The sequence below is a fragment of the Panthera leo genome, chromosome A1 (genome assembly GCF_018350215.1).
Source record: "Panthera leo isolate Ple1 chromosome A1, P.leo_Ple1_pat1.1, whole genome shotgun sequence".
Taxonomy (NCBI): domain Eukaryota; kingdom Metazoa; phylum Chordata; class Mammalia; order Carnivora; family Felidae; genus Panthera; species Panthera leo.
The window spans coordinates 68,427,083-68,448,342 of NC_056679.1; the positions used below are offsets into that span (position 1 = coordinate 68,427,083).

The 21,260-nt window shown below is 41.6% G+C and overlaps 1 protein-coding gene across 5 annotated transcripts in view; it reads left to right on the top strand.

Moving 5' to 3' along the window:
- The window catches only part of MBNL2 (muscleblind like splicing regulator 2), a 158,105-nt gene that overhangs the window by 86,774 nt on the left and 50,071 nt on the right, over nt 1–21,260 (top strand). For all 5 annotated transcript variants that reach the window (XM_042929356.1, XM_042929365.1, XM_042929384.1 and 2 more), the window contains one exon: nt 15,082–15,246. In XM_042929356.1, coding sequence (XP_042785290.1) covers nt 15,082–15,246 — 165 coding nt within the window. The remainder of the gene's footprint in view (nt 1–15,081; nt 15,247–21,260) is intronic.

Sequence of the window (21,260 nt, forward strand, 5' to 3'; positions counted from 1 at the left end):
GAGTGGTCATCATGCTGTTCTAATACATGGAGAGGTGCTGAGAGTGGCCTACTTTGGTTATTCCCTTCAATTATTAGTTTGATGTATTAAAATTCAACCATATTTATAAAATGTACTCAGTCACTTTAATTGGATTTGTGAGAATGTATGATTTATGAAACATCACATAGATCCTTCCGGCTAATACTGGGCTTAACTATTACTTATTACTGTGATTTCTTTCCTTTCTTCGCTTCATATGTATATGCATTGCAAATCTCTATGTCTAGAGTTTCTCAAAGATAGGAACAATTCATTTTTCATCTCTGTATTCACTTGGACCTAGCATCATCATACCAGGCATATGGTAGAAATCAATAATTTATATTCCTAGGGCATGGCAGTTTTGGCATCAGGCTAAGTAGATTCAAATCTTGGATCTTCCCCAACTGTGTGACCTGGGGCAAATAACTTAACCTTTCCGAGCCTTAGTTTCCGCACTTGCAAAATGGGGATAAAAATGAGACCTACTGCAGAGGCTTACTATGAGCATGAACAAGATCATTCATACAGAGCGCTTAACACCATGCTTGGCATGTCATAAACATCCGCTAAACATAATTTTCATGATTATATGAACATGTGAGATTAGCTCAGTGATTGAGAGCAGTGGCTCAAGGGTCACGCTGCCTGGGTTGAACTCCTGGTTCTACCTCTTGCTACTTAGACGGCCCATGACAAGGTCATTAATCTCCCCAGGACTCAGTTGTCCCATCTGTCACAAGGAGGTATTACCAGTACTTCCATGTCTCATAGATCTGTCTGAGACAATGCGTGTAAGCACTTAGCACAGTGCCTAGCATGGATATAATAACTTTATTATGTACATTTATATTATGATAACTATTATAGTAATAATAATAATGATAATAATAGTATATATCTACATTCACTAAATGTTTCCAAGTATTATTATCATGAAAGTATTTATCTTTTTTAAAAAAAAAAAAACATTAGGCTCTCAAATAATAAATTGATTCAGTTTATACATAAATCTGACCAGCAGTTTCTGGACTATCAGAAGCTTAAGTATCCAACCAGTAGCAAAAGACGGGGAACATTTGGGGTTTGCTGAAAGAAAATACTTCTTCCATAAACTGGGTATGGGGAGGACCCAGGAGGGAGAGGGAGTAATGTCGTATCTCAATGTTTGGCTAGATCTGACCGGAAGGGACCCCAGGCTCTGAAGACAGTTCTGCCCATTGGATCGAAGAGATACTTCCCATGAACCCAAGAGTTCTGTCTCAAAGATTCTACCCTCCTCCGTACATTTTGGAGAAACATTGAGCAGCAGGGAGCTTGAGAAAAATTAGCAGGGTGTCTGTCTACTGAGGCTGGGTTACAGTGGGGGTAAATCAGGAAAATGATCCTTGGTGGGTCTGTGGATGGGGAGCCGCTGTCCCTAGTGGACCACAGGCCCCAAACTGGGAGCAGAGTTTTCCAGATGCAGAGGCCAAGCAAAGCTCCGGTCAGGGAAGGAGCCTGAATGGAGGCAGGTTCTCAGGCCTGGAACCGGGAGGTGAAGGGAGAAAGCCTGTGTTACCCTATCTAGCATGAGAGAGCGAGGTCGCCCAGTGAGTGAACCAGGTCGAAAGGAAGGCAGAAAGTTGGAACTTGGGCCAGAACAGCCATGCTGCCATCAAAACTGGGAAGGCTGAGTCGTTATCAGCCAGGGCAAAGACCTAGTCTCAGTTCAGGATTTGTCTTAGGAACCTGGGAAAGAATGAACAGGTCAGGAGCTCAGAAGGGCGGGAATAACAGGAAACCTGAGCTGAACACAGCAGGCCTCTCCTTTGTACCCTCTTCTCTACCATCTATCCTCGGTGCATCAAACTGCCTGTGAAGGTGGCCTCACCTCCTGAGACCACAGAAATGCATATCGACCTTTGTAAAAGCAACTTCAAAATGCCGGCCAAATTTACACATTTTCTTTGACTTCCCTCCTGCTTCACTGAATGACTCTCCCCCCACCACCCCCACTCCATGCAATTTTAATATCAAGGACAATTTTTATCAAGTCTTTCTCTGTAATCAGGATATAAAAATTATCCCAACATTTCTCTTTGAAAATGGATCTTCAGAGACTCAGTAGGCCTTTATGCATTACTAATGAGTTCTTTAGTGAAACATTTTGTCTTTTACTAAAATAAATCTCTCCTATTAAATCTTCCATGTGAAAAATCTGATAGCATTTAAGCTGGCTAGGTTGACTTGTAGAAAATCATTGTGCTTGGGAAGGATTTAGGAGTTGTTACAGTTTGTTTTTGATCAGGCAAGGGGATCTTGTTAGCCGAGTTCATGAAAAAAAGTTAGAAGACACATTCACAGACCCAAATCTTTGTGTTAGGAGATAGCAGGGTGTTTTGCTGGTAAAGGCTCCGGTCTCATGACACACTACATAATCTAGCATTTCTTAGGGGTGACCGTATTAGTTTGCTCAGACCGCTCAACCAAGTACCCCAAATAGGTGGCTTAGAATAACAGAGATGTATTCTGTCACAGTTTTGGAGGCTACAAGTCTGAAATCGAGGAGCATGTCCTTGATGCGTGGCAGGGCCATGCTTCCTCTGAAGAACTAGGGAAGGATCTATTCCAGGTCTCTCTCCCAGCTTCTGGTCATTTCAGATGCTCCTTGGCTTAGAGATGGCCGGCTTCTCCCTGTGTCTGCATCATCTTCCCCCTGTACATGTGTCTCTCTGTGTCTGAATTCCTCCTTCTCATAAGGACGCTAGTCTAAGTGGGGTACAGCCCACCCTGATGACCTCATCGTAACCTAATTACCTCTGTAAAGACCCTATCTGCAAATAAAGTCACATTCTAGGTACAGGGGCTTAAGACACCAATGTACCCTTCTGGGATGACACAATGCACCCTGTAACATTGACCATCCAGTGTCACCTCCCTGATGTCCGTTGCCACACGAGGCTGCTAATTCTGTCCTAAACACAGCTCTCGTATGTTGGGCCAAAAAACTGTTAACCGTAGTTCTTCCACTGACCTCCAGGGACAGTGGAGAGGGCACACTTTTTAGTAACTTGGGACCAGAATTTAGTCCTGGCTGACTCTGACCCGGCGTTGGATAGCACCTTCAAACCTTCTGAGCCTCCTTTATTTTCCTTACCTTTAAATTAGGGGGCCAGATCACAAGAATGTTATGAAGCTGTAAGAAGCTACTGGGTCTCAAGAATGCTTTTTGAAGGTGTGATACAAATGTTTCTATTGGACTTCAAGTTTCCTAATAGTGGCTCTGCAGAGAGCGGCCTTGGTCACCCAGCTCTGCCATTACTCCCAGTGTGACCTTGGGAAGTTATTTACCCCTCTGGACCTCCCTTTCATCCCAGAAGACAAGAACATGAACAGCACCTCTGTTCAGATCTTGTATTGAAGATTAGAATGTAATCTATGAAAAGCTGCCTGGTGTATGATACGCGCGCGCGCTGTTATATAAGCCTCAGCTATTTTTATGGAGGGTGGGACCACGTCTTAGTACCCTGTGTGTAATTCCAGCCCAGCTTCTGGCATAGAGCAGATGCTCTACAAAATGTTTGTCGAGTGAATAAAGGAACGGAGGCATGTGGCTCTGCCCGCAGGGCACAGCCTGGATAAGCCCCACACCTGTGGACAAGCCGCTATGCCTACACCTGCCCAGGCGGTTTTGTTTTTTTTTTTTCTGAACAAAGTGCCGCTTCCTTCTGCTGCAGTTTGGCTCGCAGGCCAGTCCCCCGCCACCAAGTAACGCAGACCAGCCCGAGAGAAGTGTTCTCTGCTTGTGTTGCTAAAAACGAACGCACTCTTGAAAGGGCCCCCTAGCTTTCCCATCTTCTTCCACGGCTTCTTCCCCCAGTCTTCCTCTTTCCCCTGCTGTCTTTTCTCATCTTCCCTTGCTGCCCACCGCTTCCCTAGGCTCAGACCCACCCCGCCCCCACCTCCTCCTGGCAGCCCTCCCAGCCCGAATACCAGCAACCAGGGCACTCCAGCTTTGTCACAAGTATATTTATAATCAGGTGTGATATGCGCGATATTTTAAAATAAATACCTCCCAGGTGGGTAGCCACCAGTCAGTGGCACCAGAGCTGGCTCAGGGAGGCCCCCTGCTGTGCAGGATTTAACACTTCCATTGCTGGGATGGGGGGCGGGGGTGGTGGGGGGAGGTGCTAGGATTGGGGCGGGGGGTGGCTGGAGTGACCAGAGGAGTGAACAGCAGTGGGACAGCAGCTGCTTTTTAAACTGGGACAGAAGTACTTCCAGCATTTTGATAAATAGCACAGCTATACAGGAGCATACCCCCTAAACATCAGCCATTAGGGCTGATGGTCTCTTTGTGTCTGAATTCCAGGAAGGCCTCCGAGGGGGTAGGTGATTCACTACTCACTTTACAAATCAGACTGGAAAAGTCTGTAGGAAAATGAAGATGTATAATAACGTTTTATGCCTTTGGATAGATGTCACTTATTTTTAAAAAATGGCCAGCTTCTGGAATTGCTGATAAAAATGGCAGCCAGTGTTTACTGAGCATTTACTTTGCTCCAGGTGCTGCTCGAAGGCCTTTCTAAGGCCTCAGGAATGTAACTCCCACAGAGTGGTTGTGAATTAGTCTGGCTTGTTTTAATTTGCCCCTTCCACATACATCCAACTAGAGAATCTGATAAAGATCTTAGTTTAGATGTGAAATGTCCCTTCCTTTAGAGCGATCCCTGGGCCCTAAACTAGTTGGGGCTCCCTACAGTATGTCCACACAGCACCCCTGAATTCCTCCTGTCAGGGCATGGGTCACTCTTGTGTTAGTCGCCCATTTCGTATCACAGGGCTTGGCACATAGAAGGGGCTCGAGAAGATTTATCAAAAAGAAGAAAGGGCAATCATTGGACAACGTGCACTCTCTCTAAGAGTCCCTGTACTGCAGATATTTGCAGGAGAGGTATAATAAATAGACTAGAAAGGTGTGCCCTTCCCCACAGGAAAAATGCTACTGCTGTGATATTAATATTTCATACAGCTTCTGTTTCACCCATGGCCATGGTAATACACGTTAGCCTATCTAAACACCATGGAATTAAACAACCACTAGACTGGTTTTGTGTTATGTTATTTTATCACAGTTCACACTAACCAATGTACCTCTGTGACAAAAGACAGTTATCTTCCAATTAAACAAAATAATTTTCAAATAAGGCATCTGATGCCCAGATATTAGTTTCCTTAAATCTCTCAAGAACACGGGGCAGTTTTTAGTCTCATTGATGTCTCTTAATTGGCACATTTTCAGTTAGCACATGAACTGAAAAGACCAGTAAAAACAGGGTGTGGCTCCTTAATTAAAACTGACAAACAGCTGTTTCCAAATACATGACAAAAATGGTACCAGAAAACTAAAGCTGCACAGGCAACTACAATCCATTTAAGAAAATAAAAATTTCAACGTGCTTTGAAATGGCAAGCTACAAACAAATAACCCTCTTTGTCTCTCTTCCTCGTTCATCACTTTTTATGTTTTGCCTACTTAAAATGGTTACAAAATTAGGTCTTTTCTGACTTTTTTTTTTAATGTTTGTTTATCTGAGAGAGAGAGAGAGATAGAGAGAGAGCAAGCAGGGGAAGGGCAGAGAAAGAGGGAGACATAGAATCCGAAGTAGGCTCCAGGCTCTGAGCTGTCAGCACAGAGCCCAAAGCAGGGCTGGAACTCATGGGCCATGAGATCATGACCTGAGCTGAAGTCGGATGCTTAACTGACCGAGCCACCCAGGTGCCCCACAAAATTAGGCTTTAATGGCACTTACCAATAGTGCTTGAAGGAATAAGGCAGTTGTCACAATGAAGGAAACCATCAACAAAACAAAAAAAGCAACCTACTTAATGGGACAAGATATTTGTAAATAATGATACATCCAATAAGGAGTTAATATCCAAAATATATAAGGAACTTACAGAACTCAACACCAAAATAATAATAATCATTATCATCATCATCATCATCATCCAATTTAAGAAATGAGCAGAGGACCTGAATAGGTATTTTTTCTATAGAAGACATCCAGATGGCCAACAGACACGAAAAGATGCTCAACATCAGTCATCATCAGGGAAGTACAAATCAAAACAACAATGAACTATCACCTCACACCTGTCAGAATAGCTAAAATCAAAAGCACAAGAAACAACAGGTGTCGGTTAGGATGTGGAGAAAAGGAACCCTCTTATACTGTTGGTGAGAATGCAAACTGGAACAGCCACTGTGGAAAACTGTATGGAGGTTCCCCCCCAAAATTAAAAATAGAATTACCATATGATCCAATAATTCTACTACTGGGTTTTTGCCCAAAGGAAGCAAATACATGAATTCAAAAAGATAAATGCACCCCTGTGTTCGTTGCAGCATTATTTATAGTAGCCAAGATACGGAAGCAGCCCAAGTGTCCATCCATAGATGAATGGCTGAAGAAGATGTGTCTGTGTGTAATGGAATATTACTGAGCCGTAAAAAAAGAATGACATCTTGCCATTTGCAACAACATGGATGTACTGAGAGGGAAAAATGCCATGTAAAATAAGTCAGAGGAAAACAAATAGGGTATGATTTCACCGATATGTGGAAGTCAAGAAACAAAACAAAGGCAGAAAGAAAAAAAGCGACAAACAAAAAACAGATTCTTGAATACAGAGAACAGACTGGTGATTGCCAGAGGGGAGGTGAGTGGGGTGATGGGTGAAATAGATAAGGGGGATTAAGAGCACTAAGTATGTATCAAATTGTTGAATCACTACAGTGTCCACCTGAAAGTAATATAACACTGTATGTTAATTATACTTCCATTGAAAAATTAAAAATACAAACAAAGAACAGGGCAGTTGCACTGGCATAATGGAGCCTGAGTCACAAATCTATTTACGAGACACTGGGGATGGCCCTAAGGTCTTCCCAGCCCTCTATTCATAATAAAAGGTCCTAAATGCATATCTAAAGATGGGAAGACTCAGAAGCATTTGAAGCACTCTCTAAGGAAGGTAAAAAGCATTAGCACTGGGGGAGAGCTCTGAATATCACCACACGGGTGCAGCAGTGGAATGACAGGCAATGCCAGTTTCTGGAAAGAAAATGCTACCATCACCACCTTTACTTGGGCCAGCCATCTACCCAGTGAGATTCAGGCTTCCTCATTCCCCCTCCTCCTCCCAGCTCGTAGCTGTGCAAAGGCGGGTAAAATTGGAGGTGTTGGTAGCTGCCTATCAGCATTTGTGATTTTCCCTCGTTTCCCCATCTGGCTACTTTCTCCAGCCTTCCTTCTATCTTCCCACACGTTTCCTCCATACTGTGGGAGCGAGAGATAAAGGAACACTCCCTAGAAAAGAGAAGATCAGATCATAAATATTCCCTTTTTAATCTGTCTTTAATAAGGGCAATGTTTTATGCTCTTTACCAAAAGAGAATTGCATATATGGACCATAAAAGGTAGATTGTAATACAAATTGAAATAAATCACTAATAAACAGAAAGTACTTATTTTAAATTCATTCATAATATTGATGATCTGGGCAACTGCTCATTTTGATGGAAGTTCTGGTTATCATTTGCTTGTAGCGATTCCCTGAATTCAGTTTCCTCTAATTCCAAAGTACTTATGTGGTTGTATTTTTTTTGCTCTATTATGTAGTTGGAACTAATAATACAAGGAGCTCATGTGGTTCAATTAGTTTATTTAAATTCAAAAGAAGCTTAAAAGCCTAATCTGTCACTTGCCTTAGAGTACAGCTATTTCAGCCGCATAGTTAACGTTATAAATTAGGCCCTGATGTGAATAACCGTTTTATTCCCCTACACTTTTACTTGCCCATATCCTTCCGGAAATGTGCTGCAGAAGGAAGAAAAGGTTTAGGCCAAATGTTAAACTCAGCCTCTTGCCACCTGACAGAGACCCATAAAAATGATGGCCCAATATAAATATCAATGAAGACCTTTATTTTTCCCCACTTTGAAAAAAACCTTGAGAGGGTCTGAAATTGTAGGGAAACGGAGGTGGCGGGTGGGTCGTCAGGCCAGTTCAGTCACTTGGAAACGTCTGCTGGACATCTTCTATGCACAAGAACCAAACAGTGGTCTGACTGAATTTCTCACTTTCAAGCTGTGTACCACTGTAGGTACTTAATAAATCCTCCTAGACTTAATCAGCTTGACTTAATTTGCCACTTCTGTTGGCGCATCTCGTGCCTTGTCTGTCACATAGACTTCTCAACTATTCTCGAACACGTTGGAGCTGTTGCCAACAGAAGTCCCTGGTGTCACTCTTTACTGTAACTGTTGCTGTACGTAGTTTTCCCCTTTCACTAGATTAGGGACATTTGCGAGGAAATAGATGTGGAATAGACAATGCATAGAAAAGTACGATGTTTCCAGAGCAACTTCTGCTATCTCTCCAGCTGTCACAACCATCAGAAGGGGTTGAGATATGGGAATACGATGGCCCCCATTTGAACAGATGAAAAAATGGAGACACAGACCATTATGATGATTTGTAAAAGTTAGTATAGCCATTTGGGGATGAAGCCACAACCAGAATGTCAGGATTTTCCCACTATAATGCATATTTGCTTTTGATTCTAGATTAGTCATGCCATGTCAATCAGCCCTGGCAAGTTTCAGCAGGAAAAATACCAAAGAAAAACAGATCTGAGGCTCTTCTGAAGACAGAAATGGCCTGTGCTGGCCATTGTTCTGTGACAACAAGAATAACAAAGGGTTAAAGAGCTTGGGAGACAGGCCAGAGAGAAGCAAGGGATGGAGAGACGAAAGTAGGATTAGCGAAGTTGTTTTTAATTCCATTTATCTTTATCTACTGTGCAATGATGGTGTTAACAGTAATAGTAATGATAAGGGTGAGGATGAGGCTGAAAATAATAAGAGTAATCATATCAAAAACTTATGGAGGGCTTACTAGGTGCCAGAAACTGTTCACACACTTTACAGGCATCAACTCATAATCTTTACTGAAAGTCTAGAGGTAGAACTATTGTTATGTCTGTTTTGCGGATGTGGCGACTGGAGGCCACCAAGCCCCGTGGCAAGAAGAGCAAAGCTGGATTTGGGGCCAAAGTAGTTCAGGAAAGAGTCTGTTCCCTTTACCACTGGTTCAAACGGCTCCTCCAAAAGGGTTCCGAGACAGAACGGGTCTCAGGAGTGTCACTCCAGGACGAGCATCTGTCGTCACATCAGGGTTCCGTTAAGCTAGCCTCACGCGTGTGGAATGCAAGGGAATCCGAGAGCCTCTCTCACGGCCAGCCTTGGGGTCCAAGGCAGACCCCTGGACTCAGAGTATCCCCGCAGGCCAGTCTCAGAGCACATGCCGTCTCCCCTCGATGGTTAGAGTCAGCCCTTGCCATTCTACAGCTGGCCGCTCACTGGAAAATACCACCATGTGCTGAAAGCAGGGCGTGGCCAGGACCCAACTGGAAGAGGCAGAATTCAGTAGGGTCAGACTGTGTTTCCTGAACCTCCCCTGGAATGATTCCCCCCGAAAAGGATCTTTTTAGAGTCTGCGGATCCGTGGCTCAGCCCACACCAAGACACGATTCCAATTATCCCCAAGTGATATGTACAGTAGGGAACCTAGTAACTGTTTGAATTGTTATATATAAAATCCATAGCTTTCCCATGGAAAACTAATGGGACATGTTCTGTGAGCTATTCCTGTGGGCAAAAACTCCTATTGTTAATCCCTTTAACAATCTCCTAATTAATCTGTTTTCTTTTTGGCTTCCATATTTTAATTGACTTTTTCAATTAGGAGCATATTAGAAAAAGATTCTAAAAATTACTTGTTTTAAAATAAGCATTTAGAAAATCTCATTTTCCAGTTACACATTCTCCCCCCCCCCCCCCAACGACCTGATTCTGAAATCTTTTCTTAGCCAAGCCTGCGTTTATTCGATCCCACGCCATGTAATGTAATGGCCGTGTAATTCTGATGGCTCCAATCTGTTGTTCTGCCAAATTACAGATTATAGTTATTTAGCATCTTTCCCCATTTTGCTGAGAATCAACACAGATACTCTGTATTAGAATCTTCCACGGTCACTTACTTTAATAAACTTAATTCGGCTTGAAATTTTTACTCGCGACTCCCTAATCTAAATATTCCTGGAATAGAGATTATTGTGAAGGTAAAATAAACTGCACAAACCCTACGTAGACTCTGTCAGAATCTGCTATTCTTTTAAAATAAGCTGTCTCCAGACAATGCAAACTATAATAAAATTAAAGAAAGTAGTAAACAAAAAGTATAAAATGCAATAATCACGGTGAGATTCTGCATGTAGCTAGTATAAAACCGTGCTACTCTTCTGCTTAAAAACTCCGGGGCAATGAAGTTCAGACCCCTTAACGTGGCTCCATTTGCTGCCTGTTTTGTAAAGGTTCTCACTCCTGCTCCAACCCACACCCGCTCCTGTACTCCAGCCTCGGGAAACCACGCAAGCCCCTTCCCCCCCCCCCCCCCCCCACCCCATGTGCATTCATCTCGCACATTCTCTTCCTCTGGTTCTCCTTTTGTATTCTCTCCCCTCAACACACACACACACACACACACACACACACACACACACACATACGCACACGCACACACACACACCAGGCACCACTCACTCCTTTGCCTCATTCCTTCTCAAATCCTTTGGGTCTCAGTGTAAATGTCACTTCTTCAGCGTCCTTCCCTGACCCACCTGTCTCAATTTTGACCATCTCCCACTATCCTGTCTCAGCGTTCTCCTCAGAACACGTATCACAATCTGTAGTTATACATTTATGGGTGTCGTTATTTGGTTAGTACCCCTGTTCACCCCTAGACTGCAGGCGTTAGGAAGGTAGGCAGGGTGTTGCGCTTACCACAATGTCTGGCACACACATAGTAGGATCTCAATAAATATTTGTTGAATGAATGAATGAGACCCAAGCTTGAAAGTACACGAAGAACAATGGTGAATGTGATCCAGACCACTTATGGTTTCCATACGACCTGAAGCTAATGTCTCAGGAGCTTTGATCCCCACATCAGCCCCTCCTATGGGCACATCTGCCTGCCTTTGCCTGGGCTCCTGCGGTTTATTTCCCTAAGACTCTTCACACAGACTCTGCAATGGCATCTTCGGATCTCCATCCCACAGAAGCCGAACGGTCCCCTTCTCTAGAGGCTGCACCCTACCTCTCTCATTTCCCCAGAAACAGTGTTTAACCAAGAACTAAAAAGGAGGAAGAGTTGAAATAAAACAAAACAAACAAAAAAAAAACATCCTAGCGGCCACAGGAAGACTTTTCCAAGACATTTTTATCTTTATTTCTTGGACTAAAATCAGGAGACATTACTTTTGACACTTCTGTTGTGTTTCACAATGACAAACAAAGACACTTTACATTTCTGCACGCTGCCCTCTCCCATTCGGTTATGACAACTTGCTGTGATAATCAACAGTTTTTGTGCGATGATGCGTATCCCACGAATCGTATGCCTTAACAAAAACTTCCTTACAAATTGTTTACTGTGTCAAATAGCTCGTTATGTTTTGACAGTAGCTTTTCCTTTAGGATTTTAGAGTCCTGTAGGATCCTTTACTAAGATTCTGCCTGGATTTTCCCAGTTCTTGAGTTAGTATGCCCCAAACATCCATGGTGCAACACGCTTCAAAATATTTACGCTAGATTGAACTACAGTGCAGGGGTGTGTCTTTAAGTATGGGTACTTGCAGAAATACCCTGTAGAACTGAAAATAATTTTAAATATAAAATACTTGAATAAGCATAATTAAGTAGCTTTCATCAAGTTTTTAAGTAAAACTCTATTCTACGGAAGAATCAAAAAGCCAGTACAATTAAATGTACTTATTTACTTATTGTAAGTAAAATGCCATATGTAAATATTTTCTCTTTTTTGGTAATATTAACAACATTTACTCAATGCTTACCATGTACTAGGAAGATGTACCTCTAAACCTTGTGCATATATTAATTTATTTAATCCCACAACAGCCCTTAGAGGAAAACACAATAGTTTTTATTGTACAGCTTTAAAAAAACTGATGCACAAGAAATTCAAGTAATTTGCTCAAAGTTACGCAGTGAGGAGGGACAGAACCAAGTTATGTGCCCAGGAGTCTGCCTCCAGAGCCTGTGAGCTTAACCATTTCTTTATCCCCCTACCGAAGGACAGACCACTATCAAGGAATAGACCAAGGCAAATAATCTTTTCTATTCCCAAATTCTCATGTATATTTTACTATATGTTAAATTGTGTTATGCATTCTTACTATTATATTATATATATGTGCCCATGTTATTTTATCAAGGATAACACTAGATTTTAATCTTTCCTAGATTTTAACTATTGCCAATAACTAGTTTGGTAAAGTGATGTAATTGAGTCAGGAAGACCTGAATTTAGAATCCAGCTCTACCACTTACCCATTAGATGACCTTGGGAAAGTTCCTTAATTATTTCTGAACCCCTTTGTTATTTTGTAAGATGGGGATCATGATAGCTGTGGTAAGGGGAAAATGAGATAACCGTGTATAAATTGCCTGGCACGTGGGTGATCAATAATACGCCTTATTCCGAATGTGTAAATGAGAACACTAGGAAATTACATTAATTCTCATGAAAAAGAAGGTCCCATCAATAAATTACTAATTTGATGTTGTAAATCATGTTCTCTTGGCTGAAAATGGTTTATACCATTCCTTAAGTGTCCCGGCTGTATCAAAAGATAATAGCATTTACAAGAAAACCATATTTTTCTAGCCTAATCGAAATTTTTACATGTAGCTACAAAGGATTACATTAGAAGACCAGTGGATCAAATGGACAATTAGATGAATGAGCAACACCGAAGAGCCAAATTGGTAGAAGTGTAGACATGTCACAAATTCTTTCACCATTCCATGGAACTCTACTTTCCCGAATCCCCCGCATTGGGCCCAGCCGTATGTCTGTGCACACAGGCCTGTAAAGGTACTCTGTATACCTGAGCCTTGCTGGGGTCAGCCTCCAGGTCAAATGATTGTGCTGAAAGAGTGTGGATTGAGGTTGTCGCAGAGGAGCCTGAGGTGCGTTATCTTCTGTACGAGAAATATCGTTCTGTTTAATCCGCCTCCACCCCTGCCGATGGGCAGCAGCTACATCCTGTATCCCATGAACCACCTCCCATCACAGATGATAGGAGTGTATGTGGGCACTTGGCAGAGAGGCAGCCAATCCAGAGACTGGCCACACGTCTGTGTTGTAGGAGCTGGCCCGATACGAATGCCTCTTCGGGACTGGATTTTAGCAAACAGAAACTTGCAGGCAGTTGTCAAGGAGGACAGAAAGGGAAATAAACAAAGAGAAACCTAAAGCAAGTTGGTAGGGCTGGAGGGACCCTGGGACATCGCAAAACAAAAAGTGAAGTGAAGTGAGGATAAAAACTATCCCCCAGAATTGCAAACAAAAGGAGATGGAGAGAGAAAGAAAGGGATTCCTAGACCACTTTGATTTACATTCTCTTTCATTGTGGTTTCAGTCTATCTGTCTTCACAATAGACCTTCCAATAGTTGACCGGGGATGGCAATTTCACACATAGGAAGCTGCATGACAACATTCACAATATGAGCCTGAGACCAAAGGGACACACTGACATATAACCATTGTTATAGAATTTTATTGGCAGAAATGTGACCAATTCCCTCTGATGTCCCCAGTACCTGACTATGTCCTACACTCAGTGGGTGACACGACCTTTAATGCTGCTAATAGTAGAGCCTGAGGACAGCATTGGTTGATGACCACAGACCACTAGGACTGAGCCCACGACCGACATCTGCCCCCTCTCCACTGCGGTGGGGAAAGGCTCAGACTGGAGAGGGAGGCAACACAGCCAAAAGTGCAGCCGGCATTAGTGGGAGACAGAGTGAGAACTCCAGATGTTTAGAATTAGGATGACTATAAACAAATTTGTTTCTCCAGATCCACCAAGCTTGCTGTTTAAAATTATTTTTATATCTGGTAAACAAAGCCATATTCTCTTGGTTGCAAATAGACTAATTCTTTAGGGAATGATAATACTCATACCAGGTGGCTCTTGTAAAGAAGAAAAGAGTATTTGCCCTTCTTTCTCCAGAAATTGCATGAGTCACACGTTAACATGATTGTCTCCATCGGTACTTCTGGAAACTTGGGAACTCAGTATGAACCCTGCATCAGCGATTACTCTCCAAGACGGGTTTTATGCACACCTGCCACCCAATTATTATTTTTTGTTGTTGTTGTTGGGCCAACTTTAACATCCAAATGTTACTTTAGCCATAAGCACTCTTCGGACACTACATTTGATACAGTCGTCATGGGAGCAGGGCAGGGCCATGGGGTAACCACTTTTGTGTACCAAACGAATTAGCCGCAGGTAATGATCTGAGTTTATGCCTGGAGATTTCATTAATGCATCGATTCCTAAGAAATGTCCACTCCTATACTTCCATTGCGTCTCCTTTAATGATTTGAATTAGGGATATCTTCAGCCAATGTGGAACACACATTTCAAGGAATTAGTATTACTGTCCCCACTGCACACACTCAGTACATGATTATTCATATTTGGTCATGCACAAACCAATGCAGAGCAAGTTCAAAGACTCCTTTTGGTAAGTCCCGATAAATATGTTCCTCTGTTTGCCTTCCACACTGCCTAGGCTAAGGGTCTGCCTTTCCTCCTAGCCCTCACATTCCTTTAGAGTCTGTTGTCAGAGTGGGAATCCGCTAGAAAGAACAACAGAAAAAAAAAATCTCAGGAAGCTTCTCTGCTGAACAGGTTTCAGCAACATTGATAATCACCTAATGCCTGATTCACTCCTCGTATGTTCCAAGTCTGTTGTATGTTCCAACGGGAGGGTGCGTGCATGCGCACACACGCACACACCCACACTCACACACGGGTTCCTTGCCTTTGTATACATGGAGCGATTGTGAAATGGTTGACAGTAGATGAAAACTACTCCTAACAGTCCTAAAACCAAAACATTCGTTTTACAGGGCCGTTGTTCACGAGAAAACTGCAAGTATCTTCATCCTCCAACACATTTAAAAACTCAACTAGAAATTAATGGGAGGAACAATTTGATCCAGCAAAAAACTGCTGCAGCGATGCTTGCCCAGCAGATGCAATTTATGTTTCCAGGAACCCCACTCCATCCAGTGGTGAGTACATCTCATCTAATGATGGGCTTGATGATTAAAGTGTTGGTACGGGCAGCGCCACATTGACCTAAAACGGCCTCGCTCTACTTTGTCTCTGGCTACAATTAAAGCAAATAGCTTTGAAGCTAAATGGTTTCTGAAAATAGGGTTTTTGAAATTATTTAAATGGAAAAAGTGTGTGTGGAAACAGTAGGCAAAGACAGTTTCTAAGCAGTGTCTGGGAAATCTGTGTCCCTCCCAACTCGGGCTCACCGGTAAACTCCACCTTTGAACCATCTTAGAACAGAAAGAGTTCGACGTTTTCATTTAGAGTACGAAGTGATGATCTATGTGAAGAGCAGGTTTCGATGCCTAGCACGTTGTTAGCAATCTAGCAGGTGGACTCTTCTGTTCAATGGCGTCGTTTTAAGGATGAGCCAAGGGAGAAACCCGAGAGGCTGAACCATTTACCCGATGTCTCGCAGCTAATACGCTGTGGGTCGGGCACTGGGGCTCAGACATTGGGAGCAGGGCGCTGTCTGCAGTGTGCTAGGCCTGAAGCCCCACAGCAGCCAGAGAGGAGGCTGCCTTAGCCACCCACACTCCGCTGCCTCTCAGAGGCCTGGGAAGGGTGTGGCGCTGTGGCCAGGGCCCCAAGAGTAAATGCTCAAGGGAGTTCAGGCTTAGAATATGTATTGTGCCATATTTTCTCCCTGATTTCAGTGTTTGAAAGTATTTCCTTAAAGGTCTGGAAATTGTTTTAGGAATGAGGCCCTGGGGGAAAGGAGCGCATTGGGCTTCAGTGGAATTCATTTACATCTGTGAATTATTTGTCAAAAACAAGCTAATTTAAAAAAAACACACACACAACAAAGCCAGTAAAGTGAGAGATACTTGCTTTTTTAAAGCAGTACATACACAAAAGACTATTGTTTAAAAATTAGTCTTTATTGTGTGAAAAGTCCGTGTGATTAAAGGCTGCCAAAATTAAAAAGGACACTGCAGCTGAGATGTACTTTCTTGAGTGTCTGCGGGATGAGGTGGGGAGGGTGGGAAGGCCCTGGTGAAGGGAGAATCTGGGCAGATCCTTAGCTCTGCTGGTGCTTCTGCTCAAGAATGGTGGACAGGACAAAGTAGCCAGGACCCAGCTCTGCCCGGAGTGGGGGGGGGGGGGGGGAATCCAGGTGCATGGGGATCCAGCAATAATAAGATACAGTCTTTGGGGGGGTAGACAGAGTCATGAGAAGGGCGAGGTAAGATTCAGGCACAGGGAATTATGATTTTGAATGAGGCAAGAAATACTGCTTGGAGAAAATCCCAAATAACTGTATCCCAAAGGATGAGTAGTTGGGAGCCTAAATGTAAGGACAACATAGAGTTCTGCATACATTTAACACCAAATATAGGCATTTAAGTGGATCTGTTTAAAACCACACACACATGTATAATTTATGGTTCTCTATTGATGTTCGCACATAAATTATTTATTAAATTACCTAAAGCTAAAATAATTTAGTTTTTCGTCTTGAATAATGTCTGTAGGAATAAATTTGGAACCACCGAGATCAACACAGTCACACGGTATTTTGTGTCTGTCTCACTCACTTTAATCATTCACTTCTTATTTATTTAGAATTCATAAAGATTGACCCCCCAACAGTGGCAATGTTAATAAGAAAAGCCCATTCCCGTTGTTAGCTGTTAGTTGAAATCATTTTTGAAAGTTATGTTTATATATTGTCTCAAGTATTAATTAGAAGTTAATAATCATGATTTGTCTATGAAAAAGACATTTAATATTACATTTAATATTTATATTACATTTCATATTACATTTAAATATTTTAGCAGAGGCTTCTAAATCACAAGAAATCTCAGAATAAAAAGTGTGATAAAGTTAAAAATCATCAACTCTACAAATAACTTCAGAATCTCAGGAATGCGTTAGTGACATCATACAGTATAGTAAGCCAAATAATGGCCCTGAAAGGTACGTGGAACCTGTACATGTCACCTCTAAGGAAACCAAGTCGTCTTTGCAGATATGATTAAGTTAGGCATCTTGAGATGGGGCAATCCTCTTGAAATAAATGCAATCACAAGTATCCTTATGAGAAAGAGGCAGAAGGAGAGTTGACACATAGAGAAGAGGAGAACAGCAATGTGCCCATAGAGGCAGAGACAAGTGTCGAGGCCACAAACCAAAGAATGCCAGCTGCCACCTGAAGATAGAAGAGACAAGGAATAGATTCTTCCCTGGAGTCTCCAGAGGGAGCATGAAATGCCAATACCTTGATTTGGGCCCAGTGAAACTGACTTCAGACTTCTGGCCCTCAGAACAATCAAAGGATAATTTTGTGTTGTTTTAAGTTGCCAAGTTTGTGGAAATTTCTCAGACCAGCTACAAGAAACTAATACATGCAGGAATTGCTTAAGACAAATAAACTGATAAACATGGAGTAGAAGAATGACGCCATTTTTAGGTTTCCTTCTAAGCTAAATTTCTCTTAAAAAAAAAAACAAACGGTGGATATTTTTTCCACTCCCTCTGACTTCTGTCCACCCTAGACCTAATCCATTGACTATCTCACCACCGCCCGCCATATTACTAAACCAGTGGTCACTTTTGCCTTCATTGTGTTCATTTGACCGCTTAGCCATATGCAACATATGTAATCAACCTCTCCTTTGTGGAATGCTCCTTCTTCTTTAATCTGTATTCCTCTTCTGGAAAAGGCTGGAGATGTTGCCCATTATGTTCCTTTGCTCTACATTGAGGTTCCCAGCACTGGACATTTCTTTTATTGACCCTCTCCTTCATGGTTGCATCCATTCCTATGGCTGTAAATCATCTGCAGGCTGAGAACTCCCAAATATGTTTCCAGACCTCTCCTCTGAGCCCCAGGCTCGCATATCTAACTTCCTACTGGACTCACCTTTAAATTTCTCCCTGGAACTTGACATGGTTAATTCCAAATTCTTTATTTGACTAAGTTCCCGTTTCAGTAAATGCAACCAGCAGCTTCAAAACCAAAATTAAGCAGATTCTCTCACATCGAGTTCATCAGCAAGTCCTGTCATATCTGCTTTCAAGTCTATTCCCTTCTCGAACTCCCCAAACTCCCATCTGAGCCACCATCAATCTTTCATTCAAAATACCTTGGAAGCATTTCCTTTCTAATCTCTCAATTTCCATTCTTGCTTTATTCCAGTGTATTCTGCATATGGTAACCAGAGGAATATTTTTAACACATAAATGCATCATACCACTCCCTTACTTAAAACCCTGCAGTGCCTTCCCATTTCATTAGAGACGAAGCCAAATATGTAACCATGACTATGATCTATAATGTCATCTGTGGTCTGGTCCCATCAGCTCACCAACTCATCGTGGGCCACTCTTTCTGTGTTCACTAAAACCGAACTTTCAGCTCCACACATACACAAAGCTCTTGCTTGCCTCATGGCCTTTGATCTTGCTGGAAGTATCTATCCTACTGCTCTTCACATGTTAACTTCATCTTATGCATAAGGACTCCAAATCTATCCCCTGTGACCTACCACCAATCTCCATCACTATGAGTAAGGCCTTCTCATTTCTCCTTATCCATAAAAATAAATTGTAATTTTATTTGTTTGTTCTTTCCCATTAGGGTTTAAGTTCAGTAAATGTGCACACAGTGTCCTTGTACAATGTTTAAACCATTAAATACTTACCGAATGAAAACACAAACCATTCTTTCCTTTTATGTCTCCAATTCACTGTATTTTGAAAGTCCCCTTAAATTTTTCCTCCTGGCAGTTTTTCTCTCCCCAGTTCCTGATGGGAGTAATTCTTTTCCTTTCCTTCCTCACACGCTGCACCTCCCCCAACACACAACCTTCATATGTACACTCAAGATAAAGAAGTTGGTGGTTGGAACTAAAAAATGAGTTCACTGATATTGTAGGATACAAAATCAATACACAGAAATCTGTCATCTTTCTATACACTAATAATGAACTCTCAGAAAGAAAAAATAAGAAAAATGTCTCCTTTCCAACTGCATCAAAAAGAATAAGATACCTAGGAATAAATTTAACCCAGAAGATAAGAGACCTGTACACTGAAAACTATATGAGATTGATGAAAGAAATTGGAAGGCAGCTATGCTAACCACTATACCACCAACGCAAGATTGATGAAAGAAATTGAAGAAGGCACAAATAAGTAGGAAGATAGCCCATGCTCATGGATTGGAAGAATTGGTATTGTTAAAATGTCCATTCTACCCAAAGGGATCTACCGATTCAAATAGTCCCTATCAAAATTCCAATGGCATTTTTCACAGAACTAGAACAAATATTCCTAAAATTTATATAGAGTCAAAGAGACTGAATAGCCAAAGACATCTTGGGAAAGAAGAACAAAGCTGGAGGTATCATGCTCTCTGACTTCAAACTACGTCACAAAGCTATAGTAATCAAAACTGTATAGTATTGGCATAAAAACAGATACATAGATCAATATAACAGAATAGAGAGCCCAGAAACAAACTCACTCACATAGGGTCAACTAATTTGCAATAAAGGAGCCAAGAATATACAATGGGAAAAGTCTCTTCAATAAATGGTGTTGGGAAAACTGGACAGCCACATGGAAAAGAATGAAACTGGACCGCTTTCTCACACCACACACAAAAATTAACTGAAAATGGATTAAAGACCTGAGTGTAAAGTCTGAAACCATTAAGCTCCTTTCCTAAAAGAAAATATAAGTGGTGACATCAGTCTTGGTGATGATTTTCTGGACTTGATAACGAAAGCAAAGACAACAAAAGCAAAAATAAACAAGTGGGACTACTTCAAACTAAAAAGCTTCTGCACTGTAAAAGAAACCAGCCACAGAATGAAAAGGCATCAATGGAATTGGAAAAACAATTTGCAAATCATAGATCCAATAAAGGGTTAATATCCAAACTATATAGAGAACTCATACAACACGATATTAAACAAGCACACAAAATCCTATGCCCATTTAAGAAATGGGCAGAAGATCTGAATAGACATTTTTCCAAAGAAGATATGCAGGTGGCCAACAGGTACATGAAAAGGTGCTCAATATCACTAATCATCAGAGACTTACAAATGAAAAACACTATATTACCTCACATCTATTAAACTGGTATTATCAAAAAGATAAGAGGTACCAAGTTTGGCCAGGATGTGGAGAAAAGGAAATCCATTGCATTGGGAATGTGAAATGGCACAGTCACTATGGAAAACAGTATGGAGGTTCCTCATAAATTTAAAAAATAGAATTACCACATGGTCCATCAATTCCACTTCTGGGTATTTATCCAGAGAAAATGAAAACACTAACTTGGAAAGATATCTGCACGCCTATGTTCATTGCAGCCAAGATATGGAAGCAACTCAAGTGTCCATCAACAGATGAATGGATAATGAAAATCTGATATATGTAAACAATGAAATATTATTCAGGCATAAGAAAGAATGAAATCTTGCCATTTGCAACAACATGAGTGGACCACAAGGGCACTATATTATGTTAAGCAAAATAAGTCAGACGGAGAAAAGAAATACTATATGACTTCACTTGTACATAGAATCTAAAAAACAAAACAAAACAAAACAAAAAACAAGCTCATAGATACAGATAGATTGCTGGTTGCCAGAGGCAGAGGAGAGGAACTGGCAAAATGGGTAAAGGGGGTCAAAAGTACAAACTTCCAGTTATTAGAAAAGAAAGAAATTCGTGAGGACGTGCTATTCAGCACGGGGACTACAGCTAAGAATACTGTAGTATTCAACTATGTAGACATAGTTGAAAGTTGCTAAGAGAACAAATCTTAAACGTTCGCATCACAAGAAAAAAATTCTGCAGCTACATATGGCGATGGATATTAATGACTTACTGTGGCGATCATTTCACAATATATACAAATATCAAATCATTGTGTTGTGTACCCTAAACTAATAGAATGTTGTATGTCGGTATTACCTCAATTTAAAAAAAAAAGAAAAGAAAAAGA